Source organism: Hippopotamus amphibius, chromosome 9 (genome assembly GCF_030028045.1).
Source record: "Hippopotamus amphibius kiboko isolate mHipAmp2 chromosome 9, mHipAmp2.hap2, whole genome shotgun sequence".
Lineage (NCBI taxonomy): Eukaryota > Metazoa > Chordata > Mammalia > Artiodactyla > Hippopotamidae > Hippopotamus > Hippopotamus amphibius.
Window position 1 is genome coordinate 82545058 of NC_080194.1, and position 26462 is coordinate 82571519.

General features: G+C 40.4%; 1 protein-coding gene across 9 annotated transcripts in view; it reads right to left on the reverse strand.

The window, feature by feature from the left end:
• The window catches only part of FAM118B (family with sequence similarity 118 member B), a 46599-nt gene that overhangs the window by 14921 nt on the left and 5216 nt on the right, over positions 1 to 26462 (reverse strand). For 2 of the 9 annotated variants that reach the window (XM_057695413.1, XM_057695419.1), the window contains exons 2-3: positions 8025 to 8117; positions 3820 to 4072 (exon numbers count right to left, since the gene is read on the reverse strand). In XM_057695413.1, the coding sequence (XP_057551396.1) occupies positions 3820 to 4072; positions 8025 to 8110 (339 nt within the window). In that variant the 5' untranslated portion in view covers positions 8111 to 8117. Of the gene's footprint in view, positions 1 to 3819; positions 4073 to 8024; positions 8118 to 12818; positions 12869 to 14703; positions 14781 to 15006; positions 15123 to 20250; positions 20386 to 26462 lie in introns of those variants that run through there. The other 7 variants (XM_057695414.1, XM_057695418.1, XM_057695415.1 and 4 more) reach the window with 7 other exon arrangements.

The following is a 26462-nucleotide window of genomic DNA, read 5'->3' on the forward strand; positions in this document are numbered from 1 at the left end:
GTACCAGTACTTGATTCCTTTTTATTGGCAAGTAATATTCCATTGTGTGAATATGCCACATTTCGTTTCTGTTTGACAGTTGATGGGCATGCCTTATTTCCAGCTTTTGTCCATTATGAATAATGCTATAAACATTTGTTTATAAGTTTTTGTATGGACACACACACACACACACACACACATAAAATCTGCAGGTGGAACCCCTGGGTCATATGACAACTCTATATTTGTTTGAGAAATGATCAGATTATTTTCCACCATTTCACAGGCCTAGCAGCGTATGAGTGTTCCAGTTTCTCCAAGGCTTTGCCAACACATTATCTGACTCTCTGATTCTAGCCATCCCACTGGGTGTGGAGTGGTATCTGAAATGGTTTTTGATTTGCATTTTCCTAATGAGTAATGATGTCAAGTGTCCTTTCATGTACTTTACAGCTATTTGTATATCTTCCATGGAGAAATGTCTATTCAAATATTTTGCCACTTTAAAACTGAATTATTTTAAATGCTGGACAGGGTATGGAGAAAAGGGAACCCTTCTACAGTGTTGATGGGAATGTAAACTGGTGTGGCCACTATGGGAAACAGTATGGAGGTTCCTTTACAAACTAAAAATAGGGGCTTCTCTAATGGCTCAGTGGTTAAGAATCCACGTGCCAATGCAGGGGACACCAGTTCAAGCCCTGGTCCAGGAAGATCCCACATGCTGCGAAGCAACTAGGCCCATGCACCACAACTACTGAGCCTGTGCTCTGGAGCCCATGAACCACAACTACTGAGCCCACGTGCCACAACTACTGAGGCCCGTGAGCCTAGAACACTGTGCTCACAAGAGAAGCCACCACAATAAGAAGCCTGAGCACCACAACAAAGAATAGCCCCTGCTCACCACAACTAGAGAAAGCCTGCACACAGCAACAAAGACCCAACGCAGCCAATACATACATACATACATACACACATACATAAATAAATAAATCTACAAAAACAAACAAACAAAAACAAAACCACTAAAAATAAAGTTACCATATGATCCAGCAATCCTACTCCTGGGCATATATCTGGAGAAAAATTTGAATTTGAAAAGATACATACACCCCAATGTTTACAGCAGCATTCTTTACAATAGCCAAGATATGGAAGTAATCTGTCAATTGACAGATGCATGGATAAAGAAGATGTGGTATATATACACAGTGGAATACTACTCAGCCATAAAAAAAGAATGAAATAATGCCATTTGCAGCAACATGGATGGACTTGGAGAGTATCATACTAAGTGAAGTAAGTCAACAGAGAAAGACAGATATCATATATCCTTTATATGTGAAATCTAAAAAATAATACAAATAAACTTATTTACAAAACAGAAACAGACTCATAGACATAGAAAACAAACTTATGGCTACCCAAGGGGAAAGGGGAAGTATAAATTAGGAATTTGGGATTAGCAGATACAAACTACAATGTTTAAAATAGAGAAGCAGGGACTTCCCTGGTGGCATAGTGGTTAAGAATCCTCCTGGCAATGCAGGGGACATGGGTTCGATCCCTTAATTGCTCCTCCCTGTGGAGCAATTAAGCCCAGGTGCCACAACTACTAAGCCTGCGCTCTAGAGCTTGTGCACTGCAACTACTGAAGCCCACATGCCTAGAGCCCATGCTCCACAAAAAGAAAAGCCACCACACTGAGAAGAAATACATAAATTAATTAATTAAATTAAATAAAAATAAAATAAAATAGATAAGCAACAAGGTCCTACTGTACATCACAGGGAACTATATTCAATATCTTGTAATAAACTATAATGGAAAAGAATATGAAAAACAATGTACGTATAACTAAATCACTTTGCTGTACACCAGAAACTAACACAATACTGTAAATCAACTATTTAAAAGAAATTTACTTTAAATAAAATTGGATTATTTGCATTTTTATTAAGTAATGAATTCTTTATATATTCTGTATACCCTTATAAGATACATGAATTGTTAACATCGTCTCCCATTCCTGGGACTGTCTTCTCACTTTCCTGATAATGCTCTGTGAGCCAAATAGCTTGCTTTCTTTATTTTTTTTTGCTCTGTTGGGTCTTCATTGCTGCATTCCTAGTTGTGGTCATTGCTGCATTGCTGGTTGTGGCAAGAGCGGGCTACTCTGTTGTGGTGTGCAGTTCTCATTGCCGTGGCTTCTCTTGTTGCAGAGCATGGGCTCTAGGCTCAAGGGCTTCAGTAGTTGCAGCATGAGAGCTCAGTAGTTGTGGCACACAGCCTTCAGTAGTTGCAGTGCTTGGATTCTAGGGTGTGCAGGCTTCAGGAGTTGTGGCACACAGGCTCAGCAGTTACGCCACATGGGCTTAGTTGCTCTGCGGCATGTGGGATCTTCCTGGACCAGGGATCAAACCTGTGCCCCCTGCATTGGCAGGCGGATTCCCAACCACTGATCTACCAGGGAAGTCCCCTAATAGTTTTTATAACTTTGGTGAAGTGCAGTTTATCTATTTTTTTGTTTGTTTCTTGTGCTTTTGGTGTCAATAATTAAAAAACTACTCCCAGATCCAAGGTCATGAAGCTTTTAAAATTATGTTTTCTTCTAAGAGTTTTACAGTTTTTAGCTCTTACATTTAGGTCTTTAATCCCATGAGTTAATTTTTGTATATGGTATGAGGTGGAGCTCCCGTGAGCTCTTAAAGTCTATTAATTTTTTACATTGTTCTAGGTTAGTAACATTTTATCCCAATTAAGGACAAGGAAATGAAAAGAGGAAGTAAAAGGTCCTAAGTTCGTGAGTCATGAACTAGGAGGGAATTACTTTTAAATGCCTTTTAGGCTAACACTTCTTTCCTATAGGCCCTAGGGCGTAGGGGGAAAAATAAACACTGATAACTGACCTTTTAAGGAGCAAGAGTTACATTTTTTTTTCTCAAGGTGCACTTAACTTAAAACATGCTTTGGGGGAATTCGCTGACTGTCCAGTGGTTAGCGCTCTGCACGCTCACTGCTGAGGGCCTGGGTTGGATCCCTGATTGGGGAACTAAATTCTCACAAGCTTCAAGGTGTGACCAAAAACAACAACAACAACAACAAAACAGAACAGAACACGCTTTGGCCACTCTATTATTTCCAAATATATCTTAAGTGAATCCTGATTTTTAAGACATTTTAATTTATTTTATTTTTTTGGCCACATGGCATGGCTTCTGGGATCTTAGTTCTCTCACCAGGGATTGAACCCGGGCCCTCGGCAGTGAAAGTGCAGAGTCCTAACCACTGGACCACCAGGGAATTCCCTTTAAGACATTTTTAAAACAAAACAAGACAAGGAGGCCTTTAAATTATTCAGGAATTGATATCCAGCTCAGTTTGAGAAAAGTCAAAATTCCATATATATATATGAATGACTGCCTTTAAAAGGAACATTAAAAAACTGCTGCTGCTTCATCCACAAAATAAGAATTACGTCTAATCTTTCTGAGGTTCCCTAAAAGGCATGGATGCCAGGGAACACAGCTTTTATAGTAGTGAGTATAGAAACAGTAAATTTAAAACACAGCAATAACGGGCAGTGGTTTTATTTCGTACATATAAAGGCCTCAACAAGAACATCACCATCATCCCCCACCCCCACCCCCACCCCACCCCCACTGAAATGGGGTCAAGGTAACTACCCTGAGTCGGGTTCACAAACAGACATTTTGTGGAAGGGCCAAATGTTGTGCAAATCTATAAGCTAGAAATGAATATCTTTATTGCATTCAGCATGCGTGTTTGGTTTGAGGAAAGAGCAAATGCCAGGGCACACAGAAGGGTACTCACGGGAGAGAGTTTCTGGATGAGGTCATGGGCAACATGGACAAGGTTCTTGTCTTCATGGAGACATTTCTGAAATTTTCTGCTCTCCTCATCTTCTAGAAGGTCAAAATCAATGGCAGCATCCAGTAAGGCCTGAATCAACCCCTTCCAGGATTTCAGGGCTGGGACCTGGGGTGCAACCGCAGCACTGATGCCTGTTCCAATCACCAGCACGAGCTCCCGAGGCTTCTTAGTTTTCAGGCTTGGGAGCAGCTTCCTGAAAAAGTCAAACAAATGAGAGGACTGGGAACATCCAACAGACACGAAGCACAAAGACCGTCCGAAGCCACATTTTCAGCTCTAAATAACTCTTGTGCTTGCAAAGATGACAAGCACTGGTTTGATGCCTTTCCAAAGTAGTGTGAGCAAAAAGACCAGAGTACTGTGCCAGTGCTTGCTGGAAAACAAAGTATCAACAACAACCCTACATGGGAGTCCTAAAGGGCCATGGTATGAGCAATCTTCTCCTTTGTAGTCTTTGCAACCTAAGAAAACCCACTAATATCAAGAAAAGGTCCAATCATCACCACTCTGTTGAGTTCTGATAACTAAATTATATTGTAAACCAACATAAATTTCAAAAATCATGTTTGATTTGGATCCCAGAGAGAAAAGAAACCCACACGCATGAAATTCCTATTGTTGAGAAATGTAAATCAGGAGATGAAAGAAAAGCCAATAAAAAATTTAAGCCCAAAGTTTGTGAACATTAAAATGGAAATGAGCACGACTAACACCGAATGTAAGGCAGGCAAACATGGGAACATATTCGCCTTCGGTTTTGTTCTGGATAACCCCAGGCCAAAAGAAAAGAAAAGAAAAAAAAAAGTGGCCAACAGCATTCTGAAAATACAAGAGCCTTACATACCTAAATAAATAACTATTCAATGGCTATGATGGAAGGTGGGAAATATTCCTTTCTTCCCGTGATAAGCACTGAGCTCTGTCCTGACTTCTGTGTGAGACAGCACGGGTACGAGTTTTTGTGTTTTGTTTCTCCACACCCCCTTCATCCTGAAACTACATTAAAATCTGTGTGAAATACGCTTATGCACTTTGATTTTTGCTGATGGCATGTGTTTTCCTAAGAAACTGCCCTTCTCAACCTTTTGTCCAAATAATAAAATGAATAGAAAAAGGATCTGCACGTTGGCATAATGCAAGCAAGGAACAGTACTTTTAGCCTTGAGAAATCTGGTTTTGGGGAAACCACCTCTCGAACTGCCTTCCCTATTCCCAACTCCATGAAAAACTCATAAAGCACCACACATAATGCAGCCCCTGACTGCAAAAGCTTAGTCTGCTGGGGAAAGACTGAAAATAGACATCAGAAGCAAACAATGAAAAATGTGTTTCAGTTCAAGGCGATCAAGAAAGTGAAGTGCAGACAAACAGAAAACTTTAAAAATTTCTAGAAAGATCCACAAGAACTGTAAATAGTGGTTAACTCTGGGGATTGGGGACAGCAAGGATTTTTGCTTTTCACTTGAATGTGCTGTACTACTTGAATTCTTTACCTCATACATTATAGATTTGAGGTGTGATTTTTCCAAATTTAAGACTTCCATGGGACTTCCCTGGTGGTGCAGTGGTTAAGAATCTGCCCGCCAATGCAGGGCACATGGGTTCGATCCCTGGTCCGGGAAGATCCCACATGCTGTGTAGCAACTAAGCCTGTGCACCACAACTACTGAGGCCACCAATGAGAAGCCTGCACACCACAACCAAGAGTAGCCCCCCATTCACCACAACTAGCGAAAGCCCACGTGCAGCAACAAAGACCCAATGCAGCCAATAAAAAATAAACAAAAAATTAAAAAAAATCTTCCAGTTAAAAGGGAAAAATTTAACTGTTATGTTTCATTTCTAGTTCTTCCTAAATAAGTAACTTTTTTAGAAGACATGCATTCATAAAAAGTAGAATAGGAAAGGATGACAAAAATAGGAAAAGTACACAGCAGAGGTCAAGAGTCTAGAAGCTGTCAAGTAAGAGCTGATCTCCTCCACAGAAGCTTGGGAATGTTCAGGTACAGCTGAAGGCAGAGGGTCAATTCATTGCAAGGCTGTGTCTGAAGTGGTGAGAACAGGAGGCCTACCTTCCAGAGAGGTTCACCAGAGGATTCTGTATCTGAGAACACTGTGCACGACTTAGGGTGGGGGACTGTGTACATTCTGTATAAGAAATATGAGACTCTTCCCTGCCCTCTTCTACTAAAGGAAGACTCCCAGGCATTGTCAGTCAACCGTAGACCTGCACCCCGAGCCCCATCGGGTCAGGAGATGGGAGGAGTTTCCTGCAGGGAAAATGGCCAGCATGAGAGAAAAGACCCACAGAGTCTGACAGGCAGGAGTTTCTCAGCTGTGGAATCCAGCTCAGGCTTGATACCCACACCAGGGTATCCCACCAGGGAGGCCCACAAGCCACTAAGCCTCTCATCACACGCAGAGTCTCCAACGGGCTATTTGGTGTTTTCTTTTAAATATGAGCAGAAAAATAAGGGTAGCCTTACCTTTGAACAAAACCCCCAGCATGAGAGTTATACCCAAACCAACCAGCAGCTAGAAAGGAACTTGGGGGAAACAAGAGACAATATGGGAAAGAGAAGAAAAACTGGAAAGGAAACAGTGACATTCTCACATAGATTTTTTTTTTAATGGTATCTGTGCAACAGAACAGGATGCTATAAAAAAAAACTGGGCAAACAAAAAGATTTTTTAGAAATTAAAAGTATAACATAAATAAAAAATTCATAAGGTTGGGAGATACAATCAAGAAAATCTCTGATAAAGCAGAATGATAAAAACAAAAGTGATGCAAAACTAATAGAAAACTACAAGAAAATTAGAGATATATCCAGACGGTCCAACATCTGAACACCAAGACTTCTACAAAGACAGAATACAGAAAGAACTGTAGGGGAAATTATCAAATAAGTAACACAGGAAAATTTCTCCAAAGTAAAATTATTAGTAGCTTGCTTGAAAGAGCTATCTGATATCTAGATTCACATGAAGACATATCATTGTGAAATTTCAGATTACTGAGAATAAAATAACCATCCTGACAAGCTTCTAACGAGAAGAGAAAAAGAGGTCATATAATACAAAGGACTAGGAATTAGAAAAGAGTGACTATTTTGGCAGGAACACTTAGATGTTAGCACAGAACGGGCGATGATTTCATAAAGAGCATGATAAAGACACTTTCAAATGTCTCCCAAAACTTTTCTCCTCTGAATCCTTACTAAGGAAGCTAAAGGGATATTTTTCAGCAAGATGTAGGAGTACACCAAAAAGGAAGACACAAGATCCAGGGAACAGGAGATCCAACACAGGAGGGATGTGAAAGGAACTCCCAGGGTGACGGTAAAGGAGGAGGGCACACAGCAGCGAGGCCGCAGGCCTGGAAGAGGACTGTCCAGAGGGAGGACTCCACAGATGACTTTAAACTAGCACATCAGTGACGCATGTGATCAGATTATGAGATTCACTCTTCTCTCAGAGTCTGAATCTAAATCGATAGGTTCAAAGAAAACAAAGCAAAACAAAAAAATCAGACAATCTTTAATAACCTGGAGGAAAAAATGGACAAGAAAAGAAACATAATATAATCGTAACAGGCTCAGCTATGAATACGATTTATACAGTCATATAATGTAAATATTAAACCAAAAATTGTGATAAAAAACACACTAGGAGGTTGTGGGGAGAGTCTATGACAGTGTGCATGCACGTGTGTGTGTGTGTGTGTGTGTGTGTATGTGTGTGTGTGTGTGTGTAGGGGGTATGAGGGGAGGATTCATGAAAGCAAGCCTAATCCTTATCTACCATAATTAGCAATAGATAAAACCAAAAACTGAAAAATAGCAGTACACATTCAGTAGTAAAATTTTGGATGTAAATATTAGAAAAAAACAAAGTTGAAAGTGATTACCTTTGAGGAGGGGTGAGGCACTATGAGCCTTGAAGGACTGACTTTTAAAATTATATACATTTCTGACCTTGATAAAAAATAAAAATTAAATGCAAAATAAAAGTAATTTAATTTTTATATGAAGGCCAATATTCATTAGTGAAGCCAGCTGGGATGTAGGGCAAGTTCACTATTTTTCGTTATCTACCATCAATGGTGATTTACTCTGTTCCTCAGATTCCTGTTCCTTGTTTACCTGGGCTTTTTGGTGGGGGGTGCGCCATCACTGAAGAATCCCAAAATCTTGTCTATATCCGAGGCCTGGCTCCCTGTAGAAGCCATCCAGTTTCTAAAATAAACACCATGGACCACAATTAGATGTGTAAAGTATACCACTCAAAATAGCACATGCATTAAACAGTTTTAATAAGCTGTACATCCTAAAAGTGTTTTAGAGGCATAACCAGCTTAACAGAAATTCATTAATCAATGAGTGTCCCAAACTTAAGGAATTAAAATTCATCCAAAAGAAAGTAACCTCGAAATTATGACTTTGGAGCTCTACACTGTTATCCAGAGTACACAGATATATGTTCTGAAAGCTTCCCCTCCCCCTCCAAAAACAAACAAAACAAAACAAGACCAACATCAGCTCATGTCAATTGTTGGCCATCACCTTGTGGAGTCTAAGAAATACCTGCTATTCTCCCATGAGACAGGCTTGGGGAAGAGTTAGGGACAAAAATAACCCCAAGTGTGCTAAATGTTCCCAATTATCTTTTACTATCACCTAAAGAAATCACCCGGTCAAGAACAGAATAATCAATACTAATTTGCTGATTGTTGAACATTCCTTGTCTCTGGACAATTGTGTCCTCACTGGCAGTGAGCTATGACTCCCCAGCTAACCACAGAGTGGATTCTGAGACACTGTGAAGAATGGGAAAGGTATTATGAAGCAATTATGTTCAGGTGATAACTAGCAAAAGTGAAAGAATTATTGTGGATTAGAGTAAGATCAATAAAGAGAAGTTTTAATTGCTCAAAAGTTTAGTAAACTTGCTAACTATAAGGACTGTTGATTCTAAAATAGCAATACTTTAAATATTGCACTACCCACCCCCCCCCCGCCACACACCCCCCAAACACACACACTGAACAGACGACAATACATGTTACCAGAGTTTTGGATGTTTTATTACCTTACATTGCCAATACTTAGAAACCAAATTACTAATCATTACTTAAACTTTATTTTATTAGCAAGCTTTTTTTTTCTTTCTTAAAACATTTTTAAAAGTTTGCTGAATTCGTTTTTCTGGTAAATAGAAGGCTAACTTCCTCAACTCATATTCCATCACACATAATGGATTCTTTGGTATTGTTAATCACTAGGAAAACAGGGATCACAAAACCACAGCAGTGGCAGTCAAATCTCTGGTTCTGTTGGTGAGAAAGCTGGGGCGCAGAGAAGACAGGTGAATTACTTAATCCAATAAACCCCGCCTTAGCTTCATAATCATCCGAGATGCTTGTTTAGAAGTATGTATTCTTGTGCTTCTCTGGTGGCGCAGTGGTTAAGAATCTGCCTGCCAATGCAGGGGACACGGGTTCGAGCCCTGGTCCAGGAAGATCCCACGTGCTGCAGAGCAATGAAGCCCCTGAGCCACAACTACTGAGCGCATGTGCCAAACTACTGAAGCCCATGAGCCTAGACAGAGCCCGTGCTCTGCAACGAGAAGCCACCACAATGAGAAGCCCACGCACCGTGACAAACAGTAGCCCCGCTTGCCACAACTAGAGAAAGCTGGCGCACAGCAACGAAGACCCAACACAGCCAAAAATAAAATAAAATAAAAAAAAGAATTATGTATTCTTAAAGATGAAGTCTATTAACTAATTTAAAAGATAGTATATGTTCTCAGACTCTAATCCTAAATTACTGAACCAGAATCTCCACAATCTTCAGGGGATCCTTATGATGAGACAAACAGGGAACATTTCAATGAAATGCAAACAATTTTCCCACAATCCAACATTTTGCTAAATAAATGACGCACACCACATGCCACACTCCCTTTTACGGGTACACATCACTTACTACAGTCTCACAGCTCCCCAGTTGCCAATACTAAGAGTTAGGAGTTAACTTCCATTAAAATATTTCCATGAGGTTTTCATTTCTGTGTAGTCATTTGCTACTGTGAAGTCAAGTCCATGCTCTACACTGGAGAAGCTGTGGCAGGAAAGTGTGAACTTCTACCACATATAGAACAACCCAGCAGTTGTGTGGGGATGTTTTTAAAAGAACACAATGAAAAGTGTATATGCATATGCTCTTTCCTTAAATATGGTTCTATAAACCCATCGGTAATCTGGACAAATTACACTCGTAAAAAATACTGTGTCTTAAGAAAGATGAAAGTAAAATACAGAGGGAAGTAATTTAATGTTCATTAAGTTTTGAAGATGGACATCTTCATAATCCAATGTTTAATTCAGCTACTAAACCTGAGTTTTAACGAACTCTTATAGTGTTTACCATGTGCCAAGCACTATTTACAAATATTAGTTCCACAAGATGAAATACTGCTGATACTGCTTGATTCTGCTGTCTGCCCTCTTGGGGAGGAAGCTGTCTAGGAGGCTCATGGGTGCTTCCTGAGGGAAGGGACTGATGGTGGGTTGGGCTGGGTGGGTGGAGCTCAGTAAAACTTTAATCCGATTTGGTGGATGGAGCTCAGTGACACTTTAATCTGCTTGTCTGCCAATGGATGGGGCTGTGTTCCCACCCTGGTGGTCGTTTGGCCTGAGGCGACCCAGCACTGGAGCTTACAGGCTCTTTGGTGGAGCTAATGGTGGACTCTGGAAGGGCTCACGCCAATGAGCACTTCTCAGAACCCCTGCTGCCAGTGCCCCTGCCTCCTCGGTGAGCCACAGCTGCCCCCCACCTCTGCAGGCAACCCTCCAACACCAGCAGGTAGGTCTGGTTCAGTCTCCTATGGGGTCACTGCTCCTTCCCCCTGGGTCCTGGTGAGCACACTTTTTTGTGTGCCCTCCAAGAGTGGAGTCTCCGTTTCCCCCAGTCCTGTGGAGGTCCTGCAATCAAATCCCGCTGGCTTTCAAAGTCTGATTCTCTGGGGATTCCTCCTCCCGTTGCTGGACCGCCAGGTTAGGAAGCCTGACGTGGGGCTCAGAACCCTCAGGACTTCTGCGGTATAACTGTTCTCCAGCTTGTGAGTCACCCGCCCAGCATTTATGGGATTTGATTTTAACGCGATTGCGCCCCTCCTACTGTCTCACTGCGGCTTCTCCTTTGTCTCTGGATGTGGGGTGGTTTTTTATGGTGAGTTCCAGTGTCTTTGTGTCGATGGTTGTTCAGCAGTTAGTTGTAATTCCAGTGCTCTTGCAAGAGGGAGTGAGGGCACGTCTTCCTACTCCACCATCTTCTAGAGCTCCTTTCCCTTTATTGTTGCTTCTATTCCCTCTGAGACTCAAGGGCCCATTGACAGTATGCTGAGATGAGCTGAGATGCAGACAGAAGAACAGAAGTGGCTAAAGACCCAAAAACCTATCTCCAACCTTGAAATGTTTGAGGGGCCACAGCTCCTTGATCCTGTCTTCAACTTTATCCTGTTAGCTGCTTCCAATGAGGCTGCTGAGCATCTGGTTTCTCGCCTCGGAGTAGGCCTATTTACAAATATTAACTTACGTAATCCCCATAACCTTATGAAGTACTATTACTGCCCCATTTTAGTGATGAAAAATTGAAGCACAGAAAGGCTGGGTACCATAATTCAAACCAAGGCGGTCTGCCCTCCCAAGTCTATGCTCTTAACCACACTAAAAACATTCTCCAAGTATTAGCTGCCCAGCTTTTAAAAAAATTTGCAGTCCAAAACTATCAAAAAAGGAAACTCCCACAATCTAGAAAGCGGATTTACTTGAAATAATTGCGATACTTCATAGCTGCTACATGACTAGGTACTCTGCTGGTGCAATCACGGCAGTCAACTAAATTCAGGAGTTGAATGAAACCAGTGTTTTCTGGTGATAAGCACTACTTTTACATACCTCCCACCACCACCACCTACCAGAACCCTACATCAGTCCTATCATTTTCTCCAGAATATACGCAGGGTTGTTTTGTTGGATTCTCTTTTCTGACAGATGGTCAATTCTTGTCGTCAACACCTGAATACTCAGCTTTTTAAAATTCATTCATTCATTCATTCATGGCTGCACTGGGTCTTCATTGCTGCGCATGGGCTTTCTCTAGTTGTGGAAAGCGGGGGCTACTCTTCATTGCGGTGTGCGGGCTTCTCATTGTGGTGGCTTCTCTTGTTGCAGAGCACAGGCTCTAGGCACGTGGGCTTCAACAGTTGTGGCACAAGGGCTCAGTAGTTGTGGCACATGGGCTTAGTTGCTCCGCAGCATATGGGATCTTCCTGGACCAGGGATCAAACCTGTGTCCCCTGCATTGGCAGGTGGATTCTTAACCACTGCGCCACCAGGGAAGTCTCAGTGGTTAATTTTTTCCTTTACAGAGTCAACTGTTCCAAAGGTCCATTCCATCTACATAATTTAAGAGAATTAAATATGGCCAACAACTCTTGACAAGTTACTACTGGAATGTTTTAGGGCCTCTTACTTAGGAACTGAACAAGAAGTAATTCAATATGCCCACATTATATTTGATCATATATTCATACCGTTTTCTAACAACTTTTCTTCAATTTGAAAGATGCCTCATATGACACAATCTTACAGGTACAGCCCAGTGACAACTAAGCATAAACCATATCTTATTCCCTCTAGAGTGTTATTTCAGAAAAAAAGAATCCATTTTAGCATTTACCTAAGCAATCTGCAGCTACTGCTAAAGTGCTTCTAAGCTAATTGTGAAAATCTTGCACAGAATTCCTAACATGCATCAACTAGTTCACACATCAATTTCTTTATGTGATCACTACTTGAGTTTTCATTTTAGCGGGGACTTAGCCGAGGTGGAAAAAAAGCTTTTCTGCCACAAGAAAACAAAGGCAATTACCTGTGCCACTGTCTTCATTACTCCAGTTACTGCTAAGCCACTGAGAAATCCTTCAAGGCCAACAGAGTTCAGCAAAATAAAAGATGCTTGGTAAGTGCCAAGACAAGTAACCTCATTAACAACATTTTTAAGGCCTAAATCTTCACATTAGATAGGACACTTTTACTTTGAAATCTGTCAGCTTGGCAAGAAATAAAATGCTTGTATCTGGTGGGTGAAAAAGGGAAAAATCAAGGCAAGTGTTCTAGGAAAAATCCATTAAGAAACATGGAAAAAGGATAAGAGAAAAAGAATTGGTCACATGAATGAAATTAAGACTACATAAACTAGCAGTTGTAGATGTGAAAACACGAATTCCAAGAGTCCCTGCTTTCACAGCATCTTGGTGCTAGCAAATGGCAAAATCTGGCTTCTTTTTCCATGGCAGGATGAGAGTGGGGTCTCCCAGCCCACTCTCCTCATGCTGGCTCTCCTCATGCTGATCCAGGGGTCTCCCTGCGCTTCCAGTGTGTGGTCTTCAGCCCAAACAAATCACCGACATGCCAGAAGAAACGCAGAATCGTACACTTTCGGATATGGGTGGATGGAATAAATAAAAAGGAGAGAAAAAGTTCTGATGGCATTTTTGCCTGGAAAAAAAAGATCTACAAATGACTAGCTTGTGAAGGTACATTTTTTGCTTTAAAAGATCAGTTGTATTTATAGCAAGCTTCCCCCTCTTCTATTAAAAAAACAAATAAAACAGTAACTGGAACAAAGATTGGCTTATTTCTTTCGCAAAAACTTAGAAAAGGGTTAACTTCGTTTTTTAAGGGAAAAGATAGTCATCCTCCGACTTGGAAGAAACCAAGCCCCTCTGATTGTGGCTTCTGGACTAATTTCAACACATCTGTTTTTAGCAACTAAGGGGAGAGGAAGGAAGGAAAAAGATAGCCAGTGTAATTAAGGTACTACAAAAGGGCAACCAACAAGCTTGTTGACAATTAACGAATTAACTAAAATAGTTTACTAAGGCAGTTGATGAATTAAGTTCTGTAATGTAGATTGCAGCCTATCCTATTTGTTCTGTGTAAAACAAAGTTCCCATTTTCTTCCTTCTCATTCACACAAAGAAATGGAACAGACATATAAGAACCATATCTAGATGTGCCAGGATGTGATGCCTCCGTGTACTCCAGTCTTGATGTCTCTCCTCTACCTCTGGTTAACTTAGTTTGCACCTACTTTTATCCCTAAATTGTATGTACCCAATACCCTCTACCTTCTGTCGGATAAGATCTGTATTACACTCATTTCCTGAAAATTTGCTTTAATACAGTCACTGATAAAATACCAGACTGATACCACTTATTCTTGGGATTTCACCAGTAAACAATGACCTATCAATGAAAAATATGAGAATGAACTCAGAGATATAGGGTTTTAGGGACCTCCCTGGAGGTCCAGTGGTTAAGGCTTCACCTTCCAATACAGGGGGTGTGGGTTCGATCCCTGGTTGGGGAGCTAAGATCCCACATACCTCGGGGCCAAAAAACCAAAACATAAAACCGCAGCAATACTTTAACAAATTCAATAAAGACTTTAAAAACGGTCCACATCAAATAATCTTAAAAAAAAAAAAAGATATAGGGTTTCTTCAAAGACTTTAAGGATTGAGAGGTATAATCACAAATTTTAGAAAGCCTTTTAACTCAAGTCCCAAAATAAATTACACTGGTATTCCAGGTTCAAGAGCTCAGATATTGTTTATATCAGTTATTTTCAATTATAAAACCAAAGTAACACAGCATGTACAGGGAACAACTGTTTCAATAAGGAGTAATGGAACATCCAAATTAAAATCTGACTTGAATTAGAAGTTGGTGATGGAAGTTGATGACTTTACCGTGCAAAGAATGATAACTGATATATTCCTTCTCTGTCACTGCTTTCCCTCTTGTGAAGCTTCTGAGAAGGTATATCCTGAAAACAATGACACATGTTGCTAAGGAAGGAAACTTTAAAAATATTTAATAAAAATATTTTCCGTCTATCAAGTAGTACGATCATACAATTTCACCAGAAATGACCTAGGCAATTAATTAATAATGAGATTCAATAAATCTTTAAGGGTAAGATTTTACATTCTAGCCAGTCCTTAAAAACTAAAGTCCCCTATTAAGAAAGTGTGAATTATGAATGGCTATACCCTCAACTGCTGGCTCCTCACACCAGGAAGAGGACACACAGTGTGCTTTGTACACATGCACATTCCTTCAAGTCTGGGTGAGCTCAGAAGATGTCACCATTATAGAGGACCTCGCCATGAGGTGAAATTTGACAGACCTTAAAGAAGGGAAGACTTTCCTGTCATGATAAAAATTAAAATGTTTAGTAAGAATATCCCACCTAATTTCCACTCATTTTTACTTTCTTCAGGATTTCTGACTTAAACAGCACTGAGTTTGAAAATTTTTTTTTAAAGTTGCATTTTGATATGTAGCTTGGCAAATGTTATGATTAAAAACCTCAAGTGTAGCTGAATGTTAATAGTGATTACGTGAATTGACAGTCTACACCAGGTGAGACATCTCAGGCGTACACTGTGGCCATGTAACCCAAAACCCATTCACAGTAAAACCAAGGACAGAATATAAGAAAGATAACACAAAATAGACCTGTCTTTGCACAATATCTTAAACTAATATAACAAATAAAAACAACTGAATAGATACCCATCTTGGGTTCTTAATTATGCTTAAAACTCAACTATCAAAATACCCAATAAAGAAGGATTTAGCAATAAGCTTGCTTTGAGTGCAATCTTCTTATTCTGTCATTCAACAGCAATTAAATGTCTATGAATTTCCCACTCAGGATAGCCCTGGAACTGGAGGCCTACAGAGGTCATGGCATTTCCTTTTAAAGAAAAAGAGGGCAGACGATTACATTTTCAGGTGATGCATAGGCAGTCCTATCTAAAGGAAAGTGAGAAAAGGCCTTGCAAATTTTTTAAGGGCCCTTCTAACTCACAGTTGTGTTAACCTGTACCACTTTCCTTTTTTACTGTGAGATGAAAGTAGAATGTTTTGCTTCAGAAAGTCAAAGACCTGTGCTTCTCAGCATTTTCTTTAGTAACTGTACCTCAGCTTAAACCTCATGGGAAACTAAGCAGAAACAATGAAAAGCAATTTCACAGAGGACTCAAGTTGAAACAACCATGACAAATTGGGAAAGGAATCAGTAAGAAAGAAGCTTAAGAAACCACAAAAGGATACTCTGAAACATAAAATTCAGAAACATGGGAAAAGATCAGTTATGGGCAAGTATGGCAGGAACACCTCATTGGTTTATCTCACTGGATAAACTAAGCTTGGTTTTATATAAAGAGTACTGTATATCCAAAACAAAGATGATACTGTATACACCAATATAATACACTTGATATGCACGCAACTTTGGCAATATTCTACTATATTACATTGATCAGGACTGCAACCAAGCAGAACCCTGCGCCCCAACCCCGCCTTCCCCAAGTACAAAGGCCCTTCCAGGTCTCCTGCCTCTTGTTTGTAAAGAAGCTGAAGTCTCCCAGGCCTCCCTGAGTCACAAAGGAGCAGGCTCGAGCAGCTAATGATTAGAACAAGAGTCACAGACTCAGTGTCTGATGCACATTCCTGAGTTGTTTTATAGATACTGTAACTGTCACCAGAGGGAAAAGGCTGACTGCATGATGACCAGACTGCAGCTGTGACATAAACTGCTCCATCTTGAGCAGTACTGAGTCTATGGCTAGCACAGTTTCAAGAACTGGCCTTAAGAGAATGGGATTAACACTATTGCTCATAATAATCTATATCTTTGTGAGCATCAAAATAATTGTAGCTTGTTCTGCCTGTATATGTAAATGGGCAACGACAAGTGTCAGCAAAGAGATGCTACAGACCCATGTTGACACCTTCCGCTCTAAGGATACAGCGCCCTATGTCAGCAGGAAGAAGTTACAGAAGACTCACCTTAGCCCACGATCCCACTTTGCCCATCATCCCATAGTAATGGAATGATGTTCTGACAGTGGGGACATGTAAGCAGCTCTTGGCTGGAAAGAGCTCTCTGCAGGAGGCCCCTCTGTCTTGTCACTAACCTTAAACCAGCACTGCCCCCCCCCCCCCGCCCCGCCCCCAGTGTTCTACTCATCTCAGGCCCTAGCACATCTTTCAGATCTTTTGACCACGACACCTTGCCCAATCCTAATCTGTTGGTTCTTCCCATAGATCAAAGAAGTAGAAATGAAGAATAAGTAATTAACAGATGACCAGATCTCTCCCCTAGCTTTCCCTTCAGTAATCCAGCAAACAAATTGTGAACAAGATTGCATCTAAAGAAAAATCTCGGGAATTCCCTGGCAGTCCAGCGGTTAGGACTTGGCGCTTTCACGGCCAGGGCCCAGGTTCAACCCCTGACTGGGGAACTAAGAGGCTGCAAGCTGCACAGCTGGGGGGGAGGGGGTAACCACAAGAAGTTGATGAGCCTGCACACAGTGGGGGAATGGAGATGACTCTGACCCCCTATCTCAGTGATTGACTGAGATTACTTTCCCTTTTTCCTTTAAAAACTTTCATGGCTAAGCATAATCTTCAGAGATGATTTTGGGGGGACTCTGAGGCCACCATCTCCACAGACAGCCAGCATTCTGATTAAAAGTAACTTTCCTTTCCACCAACATCTGTCTCTCTCTCGAGTATTGATTTCTGAGCGGCCAGCAGCCAGACCTGATTTGGTAACAGGACCTTATGAAAGTATTGTGCCTGATTTAGGCTGCAAACTTAAGAAACACATGGAAAATCTCACTGAGTCAAAGAACAGAAAATATAGATCACCAAATAAAAATGTTAAAAGGATTTGGAGCTACTGAGCTTGAAAGAAATAAGGGAGGTAACCAAATCTGCTCTTAAAAGGCAGTTTCCCCCAGGCTGGCCCAATCTTCACCCCCATCACTGCCCCTCTTGGAGATACATGCATTTGGCACCTTTGTCATCCTTCGCTAGCAAACAAAGCCTTTTTGCTTGTGAGATCTATAAATTGGAAACGTAAATTTTCAGCTTTTACTAAATGCTAGTCATATGAGCTTCTGATCCAACATCAGTTTCTTATTCACATGAAAAGAGATTTTTGGTTTTGTTTATCTAGCTGCCCTACGAAATGAATTTAAGAAACTTTTGTGTTACTTTGGAATTACCTAATTCAAGTTAAGACTGTGAGTCAGGGTATTTATAGATTACCACCTGCAGAGCATTCACGGGATGAAAATTCTTTCTCTAATTTATTCATTTATTTTGGTTTATGAACTTTTTGAATTTGACTGAGAAGCCTGTTCATAAAAGGCTGAGGAACTCCCTCCCTCCCTCTAGACCTGCTGGCTTCTTTACTGCTCCTCAAACAGGCCTGAAGCACTCTGGCCTTGGGGCCTTTCTTTGTATTGTTTGTTCCTTCTGCGGATCAGCTCCCCCCAGCCCCATCTTCACAAGCTTCCAAGCTTTTGCTCAAGTCAGACCTTCTCAATGATGCTATGCTACCCTGACCACCGTATTTAAAGCTGCAGCCTCCTCACTCACTGCATCAACTGCTCTACTTTTAATTTCCTAGCACATACCACCCCCTGCATATGAATTATATTTATTATTATAATAAAGATCTTAATTATGCTTATTTGCCATCTGCCTCCTCCCATTGGCATATGAACTCCTCAAAGGCAGGGATCTCTGTTTAATTCACAACATAGCCCAACATCCTAGACCAGTGCGTGGCACACAGCAGGTGTGCAAATACTTACTGAATGAACTAAATGAAATGTAAGATGTTGCTCATGATCAGAATTACAAGAAAGAAATTTATTGTGCAACAGAGAATGCATTTCTAATTAAAAGAAACACCCTATGACTGCTTTTAATGCAGCTCGGACCATAAAAGGCCACTTCTTTTTAAAATGGAACAAATGCGAAAAGACGAATTCCTGTGAAAATTGCGTGCACACTAAATCAACATTCAGGCTATCACTTTTCAGATACACCAACAGTCACAACAGGGAGTGCAGGTAATCTGATTCCAGCAGGCAAAAGAAGGATTTCAGACTTGAAGTTTTAGGGCTATTATCTTGACACTGAACATATTTTAGATATAAATCATTTTATTTTTATAACTCAACTTTCTGATATCTAAGATGTAAAACTGATTTTTAAGGGTGGATTCTTAACACAAGACTCTTTCTGGCAAACAACTCAAAGACCTCAGTATTTAGGGCTAAGAAATCAGTTCCTTTTATTTAATATATTAAACCTATCTAAAGTATTTTACAACTAGAGAAGAAGAAAGGCTTTTATAGCAGCAAAAGGGATTTCAAAACACAAACTGGATTAAGTCATGGTTTAAAATCACTCAATGGCTTCTCTGTGTTTAATAATATGCAACTCCTCATCCTGCCCTGCAAGACCTGGCCGGGCATGGCCTCTGCAGTCCTCTTTACAATATCCCTTCCAGCCCTCTGCCTCATCCACACAGGACACATCACACACGTTCCCAGCTCACACAATCTTTGCTTAGAGTGCTATGCTCTGTGGACACCTCCGCTCCGGCCCTGGCCCATCCCTGAAGTCTCCTTAAGCATCCCTGCCCACCAAGTCCTCATTTATATGGATACTTCAGCTCCTCAGCTGCAGCTCTTGCCCCCAGCACAGTTTCTGTCATATAGTAAGTGTTTACACAGTGGAGTAAATGTTCAAATATTTGCTGACTGAATGTGTACCTACCAGGAGTTAAAGTCTGAGAGATGAACTGATACTTTAAATTTTATGATCTGTAAAAAAAAAAAAAAAAAACCAGGGCGAATGGACAGAGGTGTAGTATTGTTTCTTTTCTGCCAAACAGCTCCGCTCTGTGAGGACCTGCACCACTCACCTGTTTAAGGCTGTGCTCCTCCCTACTGTGGACCTTCCCACCTGCTCTGGAGGAGTCCTCTTTACCTTTCAGTTTTCTTTTTCCCAACTACATTAAAAAAAACTAAGATCACATACTACCTCTGCAAAAGTCTGTCAATTGTTTTATGAAACAAAGCTACACGTAGAGAATTCTTAGCCCACTGAGGTTTTCCACTGGTCTGGCACGGCTGTATTCTGTATGCTGGTAGAGTTGAAAATGACAGGAATTGTATTAGTTGCAAGTTGTTGAATTTTCATGTTAAAAGACTTGTTAAATGCCAGGCACTCGGCTAAAATTGATACTATTACTGCATCCAGTTTAGCTCCAACAAATACCACGTGGCATTTACAATGAGCCAGGTACTGTGCTCTGCACGTTACAAACATTCACTCTTCGATGTAGCAGACACCACCACCACCATCATCACATGTCACAGATGTCACAGATAATGGAGGCACAGAGATGTTAAGTAACTCACCAGCAGTCAGATGGCTATTACACAGCAGACACGGGACGCTGATGCCAGAGTCCACGTCGTGTAGACACAACTCAATACTGTCTCACCAAAGATAACTAACGTCACAACTTGGCCAAACCCTTGAAAAGTGTCCACCTTTTAGGGAAAATGGAACTGTAAACATATTTATAATACATTTGTGCTAAGTTTCGCATGCATGTATGAGGTACAGAGGAGACTGTGTTTTAGAAAGATCAAGGAAAGCTTTATGGGAAATGTTTAGATATCATTATGGCAAAATTCAATGAAACTGTTAGGACTTCTCTTCCTTTACCTCTTGGATGCATCTGACACTTGATTCCACTCTCATCTCCACTGGATGCTGTGTTTCCCTGGCCTTCCTCCCAACCTTGTAGGGGAAGCTCTTCTTCCTCTGCCCACTCCTTGAAAGTACATCGTCTTCAGGGCACTGTCTGAGGCTCTCCAGTCTAACTACTTCACCTATTCTCCTCTCCCCATGCCCTCTACTCCAATGGCTTATGATGGCAACTAAATCCTAATGACTCCCAAATCTGTTATCTTCAGCTCAGATCTCTCCTGTGTTTCAGACCCATGAGATACCTACTCAGAAGTTTCATCACACAGCCCTTCAAAACTCAAACATGCTTTCAGACAGTCCTATTTCAAACTTAAAGATCAAAACACAGTTCGAAAACCTGTCCCTTATCATGTGTTGGAGGTTTCTGAATGGTAGAAATAATCTCTGGGTGACAGGATTATAGGTGGTTATTTCCTTTTTCTGTCTCAAGCACTAACACAAGTATTTATTGATTTTGAAAGAACTGCCATCTACTTTAGGCAAGTTCCTGCAAGTACCTTCTCTGGATCACTTTCAGTAGTCCCTTAAGAACAAGAGAATGATGGACTAGCGGGAACACAGGAAAGCGGCCAAGCTTCTAACTGTAAACTAGCTGATATTCCTTTGAGGATATTTGGGGTTTTTCCTAATAAAAATTAACTGAAAAATATTCTCTTTCATCTGGAAATGAACTGAGAGATGAAAGCATTGTTTAGACCTGAAACAAGAATCTGAAAGCTCCAAAAAGAGGTCATTATCTGCTACAGAGGCCATCAGAACTAGAAAGACTAGGCTGACTTAGAAGAAATAGCTTTAAAAGTATTGCTTTACAGAACAGGCCCATCAGCCTTAAACAGTGGCCAGTGAAAATAATTGAGGAAAAAAGATACACGAGAGAGAAACAGGTTAGGGAGACCTAAAAACATACTTTCATAAAGAGCAAAGGAGGTCAGTGCTAGACCGAGGATTCACAGGGAGGGACAACGGAGGGCTAGAGGACAATGCACAGGGGCAGGGGGAAGGGGCACCTTTCCCTTTCCAAGACAGGGAACAGGCTGCACATAGGCACCAGGGGAATACATTTAAGGTACAGCGAAGTAGAAAGAGCAAGTGATCCCATCTGGTTTATGTGGAGAAAAGCAGTTTCCAGGAGGAACTCTTGGAGAAAGCATAAGCATCCTGGTTTCATGTTGACATCAATTCAAAAAACTGTATTCTTGAAAGTTTGCCCCCTGCTTTTATGCCATACATTTTCTGATATGTAAATCCCTTTTGTGCTTTTTCTTTTTTCACTTTTCCTCCTTCATTTACCTTAGTGTCTTAGTAAAATCAACTTTTTAAAATACTAAATATCTGTGGATTCACCCAAAGAGCAGCAGAGCATAGTTCTAAGCAGAAGGCGAGAAGCAGTGCATTTCTAGTGACTGAAGCCAGTGAGGGAGCTGGGGTGATGGGGGAACTGGGAGCAAGTGAGCAGAGGGCTGGACCCTCCCTTGATGGGCATGTCCAGAGCTGTGGTGAAACGCTATGTTCTTATCACATACAGGGGCTTGCCATTATTTTAGGGTTGACATTCATTCTGGCCATAAATATCAAACCTGCTCCATTGTGGAGAGCAGGAAATGGAAAACTATAATGGGACCTCTTTGAAGCTATCATATCCATATGACAAGAAAGGATATTACGATAAAAGGATCAAAGGAAAAGAAAAGATAGGGAGAAAAATCACAGAAAAAACAGAAGAAAATGTCCCAGGATTGAAGGACATGAATTTTCAGAATGAAAGGGTCCACTGAGTACCCAGAATAACAGATGAGGAAAGAACCACACCAGGGTACACCATCATGAAACTCCAGACCACCAGGGATAGAATATCCTCAAACTTCCAGTGAGGGAGAAAAGAACAATCAACCAACCAAAACAAGGTTATGTAGAATAGATCAATGGAACAGGATAGAGAGCCCAGAGATAAACTATGGTCAACTAATCTATGAGAAAGGAGGCAAGGATATACAATGGAGAAAAGGCAGCCTCTTCAATAAGTGGTGCTGGGAAAATTGGACAGCTACATGTAAAAGAATGAAATTAGAACACTCTCTAACACCATACACAAAAATAAACTCAAAATGGATTAAAGACTTAAATGTAAGGCCAGACACTATAAAACTCCTAGAGGAAAACATAGGAAGAACAGTCTTTGAGGTGAATAACAGCAAGATCTTTTTTGATCCACCCCCTAGAGTAATGGAAATAAAAACAAAAATAAATAAGTGGGACCTAATGAAACATAAGCTTTTGCACAGCAAAGGAAACCATAAGCAAGATGAAAAGACAACCCTCAGAATGGGAGAAAATATTTGCAAACACATCAACAAAGGATTAATCTCCAAAATATATAAACAGTTCATCCAGCTCAATATCAAAAAAACAAACATTCCAATCAAAAAATGGGCAGAAGACCTAAACAGGTGTTTGTTTCTCCAAAAAAGACATATGGATGGCCAAGAGGCACGTGAAAAGCTGCTCAACATCACTAATTGTTAGAGAAATGCAAATCAAAACCACAATGAGGTATCACCTCACACCGGTTAGAATGGGCATCATCAGAACATCTAAAAACAGTAAATGCTGGAGAGGGTGTGGAGAAAAGGGAATGCTCTTGCACTGTTGGTGGGAATGTAAATTGATACAGCTACAATGCAGAACAGTATGGAGGTTCCTTGCAAAGCTAAAAATAGAGTTACCATATGACCCAGCAATCCCACTGCTGGGCATACACCCAGAGAACACCATCATTCAAAAAGACACATGCATTCCAATGTTCATGGCAGCACTATTTACAATAGCCAGGACATGGAAGCAACCTAAATGTCCATCAACCGATGAATGGATAAAAAAGATGTGGTACATATATACAATGGAATATTACTCAGCTGTAAAAACCAATGAAACTGGGACATTTTGTAGAGACATGGATGGACCTAGAGACTGTCAAACAGAGTGAAGTGAGTCAGAAAGAGAAAAACAAATATCGTATATTAACACATATATGCAGAATATAGAAAAATGGTACAAATCAACTGGTTTGCAAGGCAGAAATAGAGACACAGATATAGAGAACAAACATATGGACACCAAGTGGGGAAAGCGGGGAGAGTTGGGGGGGAATGAATTGGGAGACTGGGATACCTAATTGTACACTCTAAGTATATGCAGTTTATTGTATGTTAACTGTATCTCAATAAAAGTTCCTAAAAAAATATGTTGGTACATATAAAAAAATCTGAGAAAAAGAGAAGAAAGTGTATAAGTAAAAAAGTCAACATGGCAAACAAACAAACAAACAAAAAACAAACAAACACAAGGTTATGCAGAGAGGGTGTGAACCACCAAGCCTCCAGGGCACTTACAAATCCAGGAAGTACATCTTCAAAATTCTGAGGGAAAATTATTTCCAACCTGGGACTCTATTACACTTCCAAAGTATCAAACACTTTTGTGGGCAAAATAAAGCAGTTCAGATACTTCTCAGGACATAAGGACGTAAGCCAAGAAATAGGATGGCAGGGGAGCCTGCCTAGGAGAGTAAAGGTCAGTTCTTGAATGACCCTGATATGAAGCAGTAAAGGGAGGAGGAAGAAGATGCAGGGCTCCAAGGAAAAAATGGAAGTGATAAACTTGAGCCCGAAAATAATGTTACTGATAAGAATGTGATTAATACGTTAGAGCATTTGGAAAAAACTAACATAGGTAAGTGAAAAAACCAGGCAAAGGGGAACCTACACACAGGAAGAGCAGAGCAGGATCACCTGGCTCAACAGTGAATGACATCAGGCAGAGTTAAATATAGGAGAGCTTGCTGGGCAGGAATGAGGGAGGGAAACTGATGCCTGGGCCCTAACTCAGCATTCACTGAATCAAAATTTCTAGAGGAGTGATCTGTAGCTTTAAAAGTACCTCAGGTGGTTCATCAAGCAAGTTGGGGAAATGCTGACTAGTACACTGGAATCAGCAAACTCAGAGGGGATTTGGTTTTCTAAGTCAGTTAATAGTGCAGCTTGTGTAAGTTATTTTCATTAAGCCAACAGTATCATCAGAGCAAACACAGCATGTTCCAATCATTAACAATTAACACACAGAGACACACACCCAATCCACATCTTCTTACATGGTTAATTAATCTATGACAAGGTAAAAATACACAGGGGGAAAAGACAGTCTTGTCAACAAATGGTGCTGGGAAAACTGGACAGCTACTTGCAAAAGACAAACTGGGCCACTTTCTTACACCATATACAAAAATAAACTCAAAATGGTTTAAAGACTTAAATGTAAGACCTGAAACCAAAAGCTCCTGGAAGAAAACACAGGCAGCACACTCTTTGACCTTGGTCTTAGCAAATTTTCTTTGGATCTGTGTCCTCAGGCAAGGGAAACAAAAGCAAAATAAACAAATGGAACTACATCAAACTAAAAAAAGCCTTTGCACAAACTATCAACAAAACGAAAAGGCAGCCTACTGAATGGGAGAAGACATTTGCAAACAACGTCAGACAAGGGGTAAATACCCAAAATATACAAAGAATTCATACAACACAACATCAAAAAAACAAACAACCCAATTAAAATGGGCAGAGGACCTGAAGAGACATTATTCCAAGAAGACATGCAGATGGCCAACAGGCACATGGAAAGATTTTCGGATGTCACTAATCATCAGGGAAATGCAAATCAAAACCACAATGAGATAACCATCTCATATTTGTCAGAATGGCCATGATCAAAAAAACAAGAAGTAACAAGTGGCAAAGAAAATGTGGAGAAAACGGAACTCTTGTGCATTGTTGGTAGGACTGTAAACTGGTGCAGCTACTATAGAAAACTGTATGAAGGTTCCCCAAAACTTAAAAATAGAATTGCCATATGATCCAGCGATTTTACTTCTGGGTATATACGCAAAGAAAAAACCACAAATTCAGAAAGATACACACACACAATTATTTACAATAGCCAAAATATGGAAGCAACCTAAGTGTCCATCAATAGATGAATGGAAAAAGAAGATATACAGATACACACACAAAGGAATATTATTCAGCCATAACAAAAATGAAATCATGCCATTTATGACAACATGGATACATCTAAAGGGTATGATGCTAAGTGAAATAAATCAGAGACAGACAAATACCACATGATCTCACTTAAACGTGCAATCTAAATAAACAAAATGAACAAAACAAAATGAAAACAGACTCACAGATGCAGAGAACAACAGCTGGTTGCCAGAGGGGAGAGGAGTGGAGGTGGGGGCGAAATAGATGAAGAGGATTAAGAGGTATAAACATCCAGTTATAAAGTAAATAAGCCACAGGGATGTAATATATAGCATAAGAATTATGGTCAATAATAGTCTAATAATTTTGAATTGGGACAGATGGGTACTAGACTTGTTGTGGTGACCATTTCATAAAGTATGCAAAAATCAAATCACCATGTAGCACACCTGAAACTAACATAACACTGTACACCAACTATATTTCAATTAAAAAAAAGCCACATCTTTAACTTCTTGTTGAAATTTTCAAATGATACAGAAAATAGGCTTATTGAACTTAAGCAATTATCTGTTGCAAAGACCTTCTTGAATTTCTCTAGGGATCCTCATATCCTCTGGCTTTTATCAGCATGGTTGAATAGTACCTCAATTTTCCATTCTTCATGTTCTGGAAACACAGTTTCCAGGTTCACCCTTACAGTGTATATTCCTTTTCCCATAAGACTCTTGGTCATCTTCATTTTTAAAAATGCCACAAAATGCATAGCTCTTTAAGATGTTGAAAATGCTCCAATGTAACATTCTTGTTTTATAATC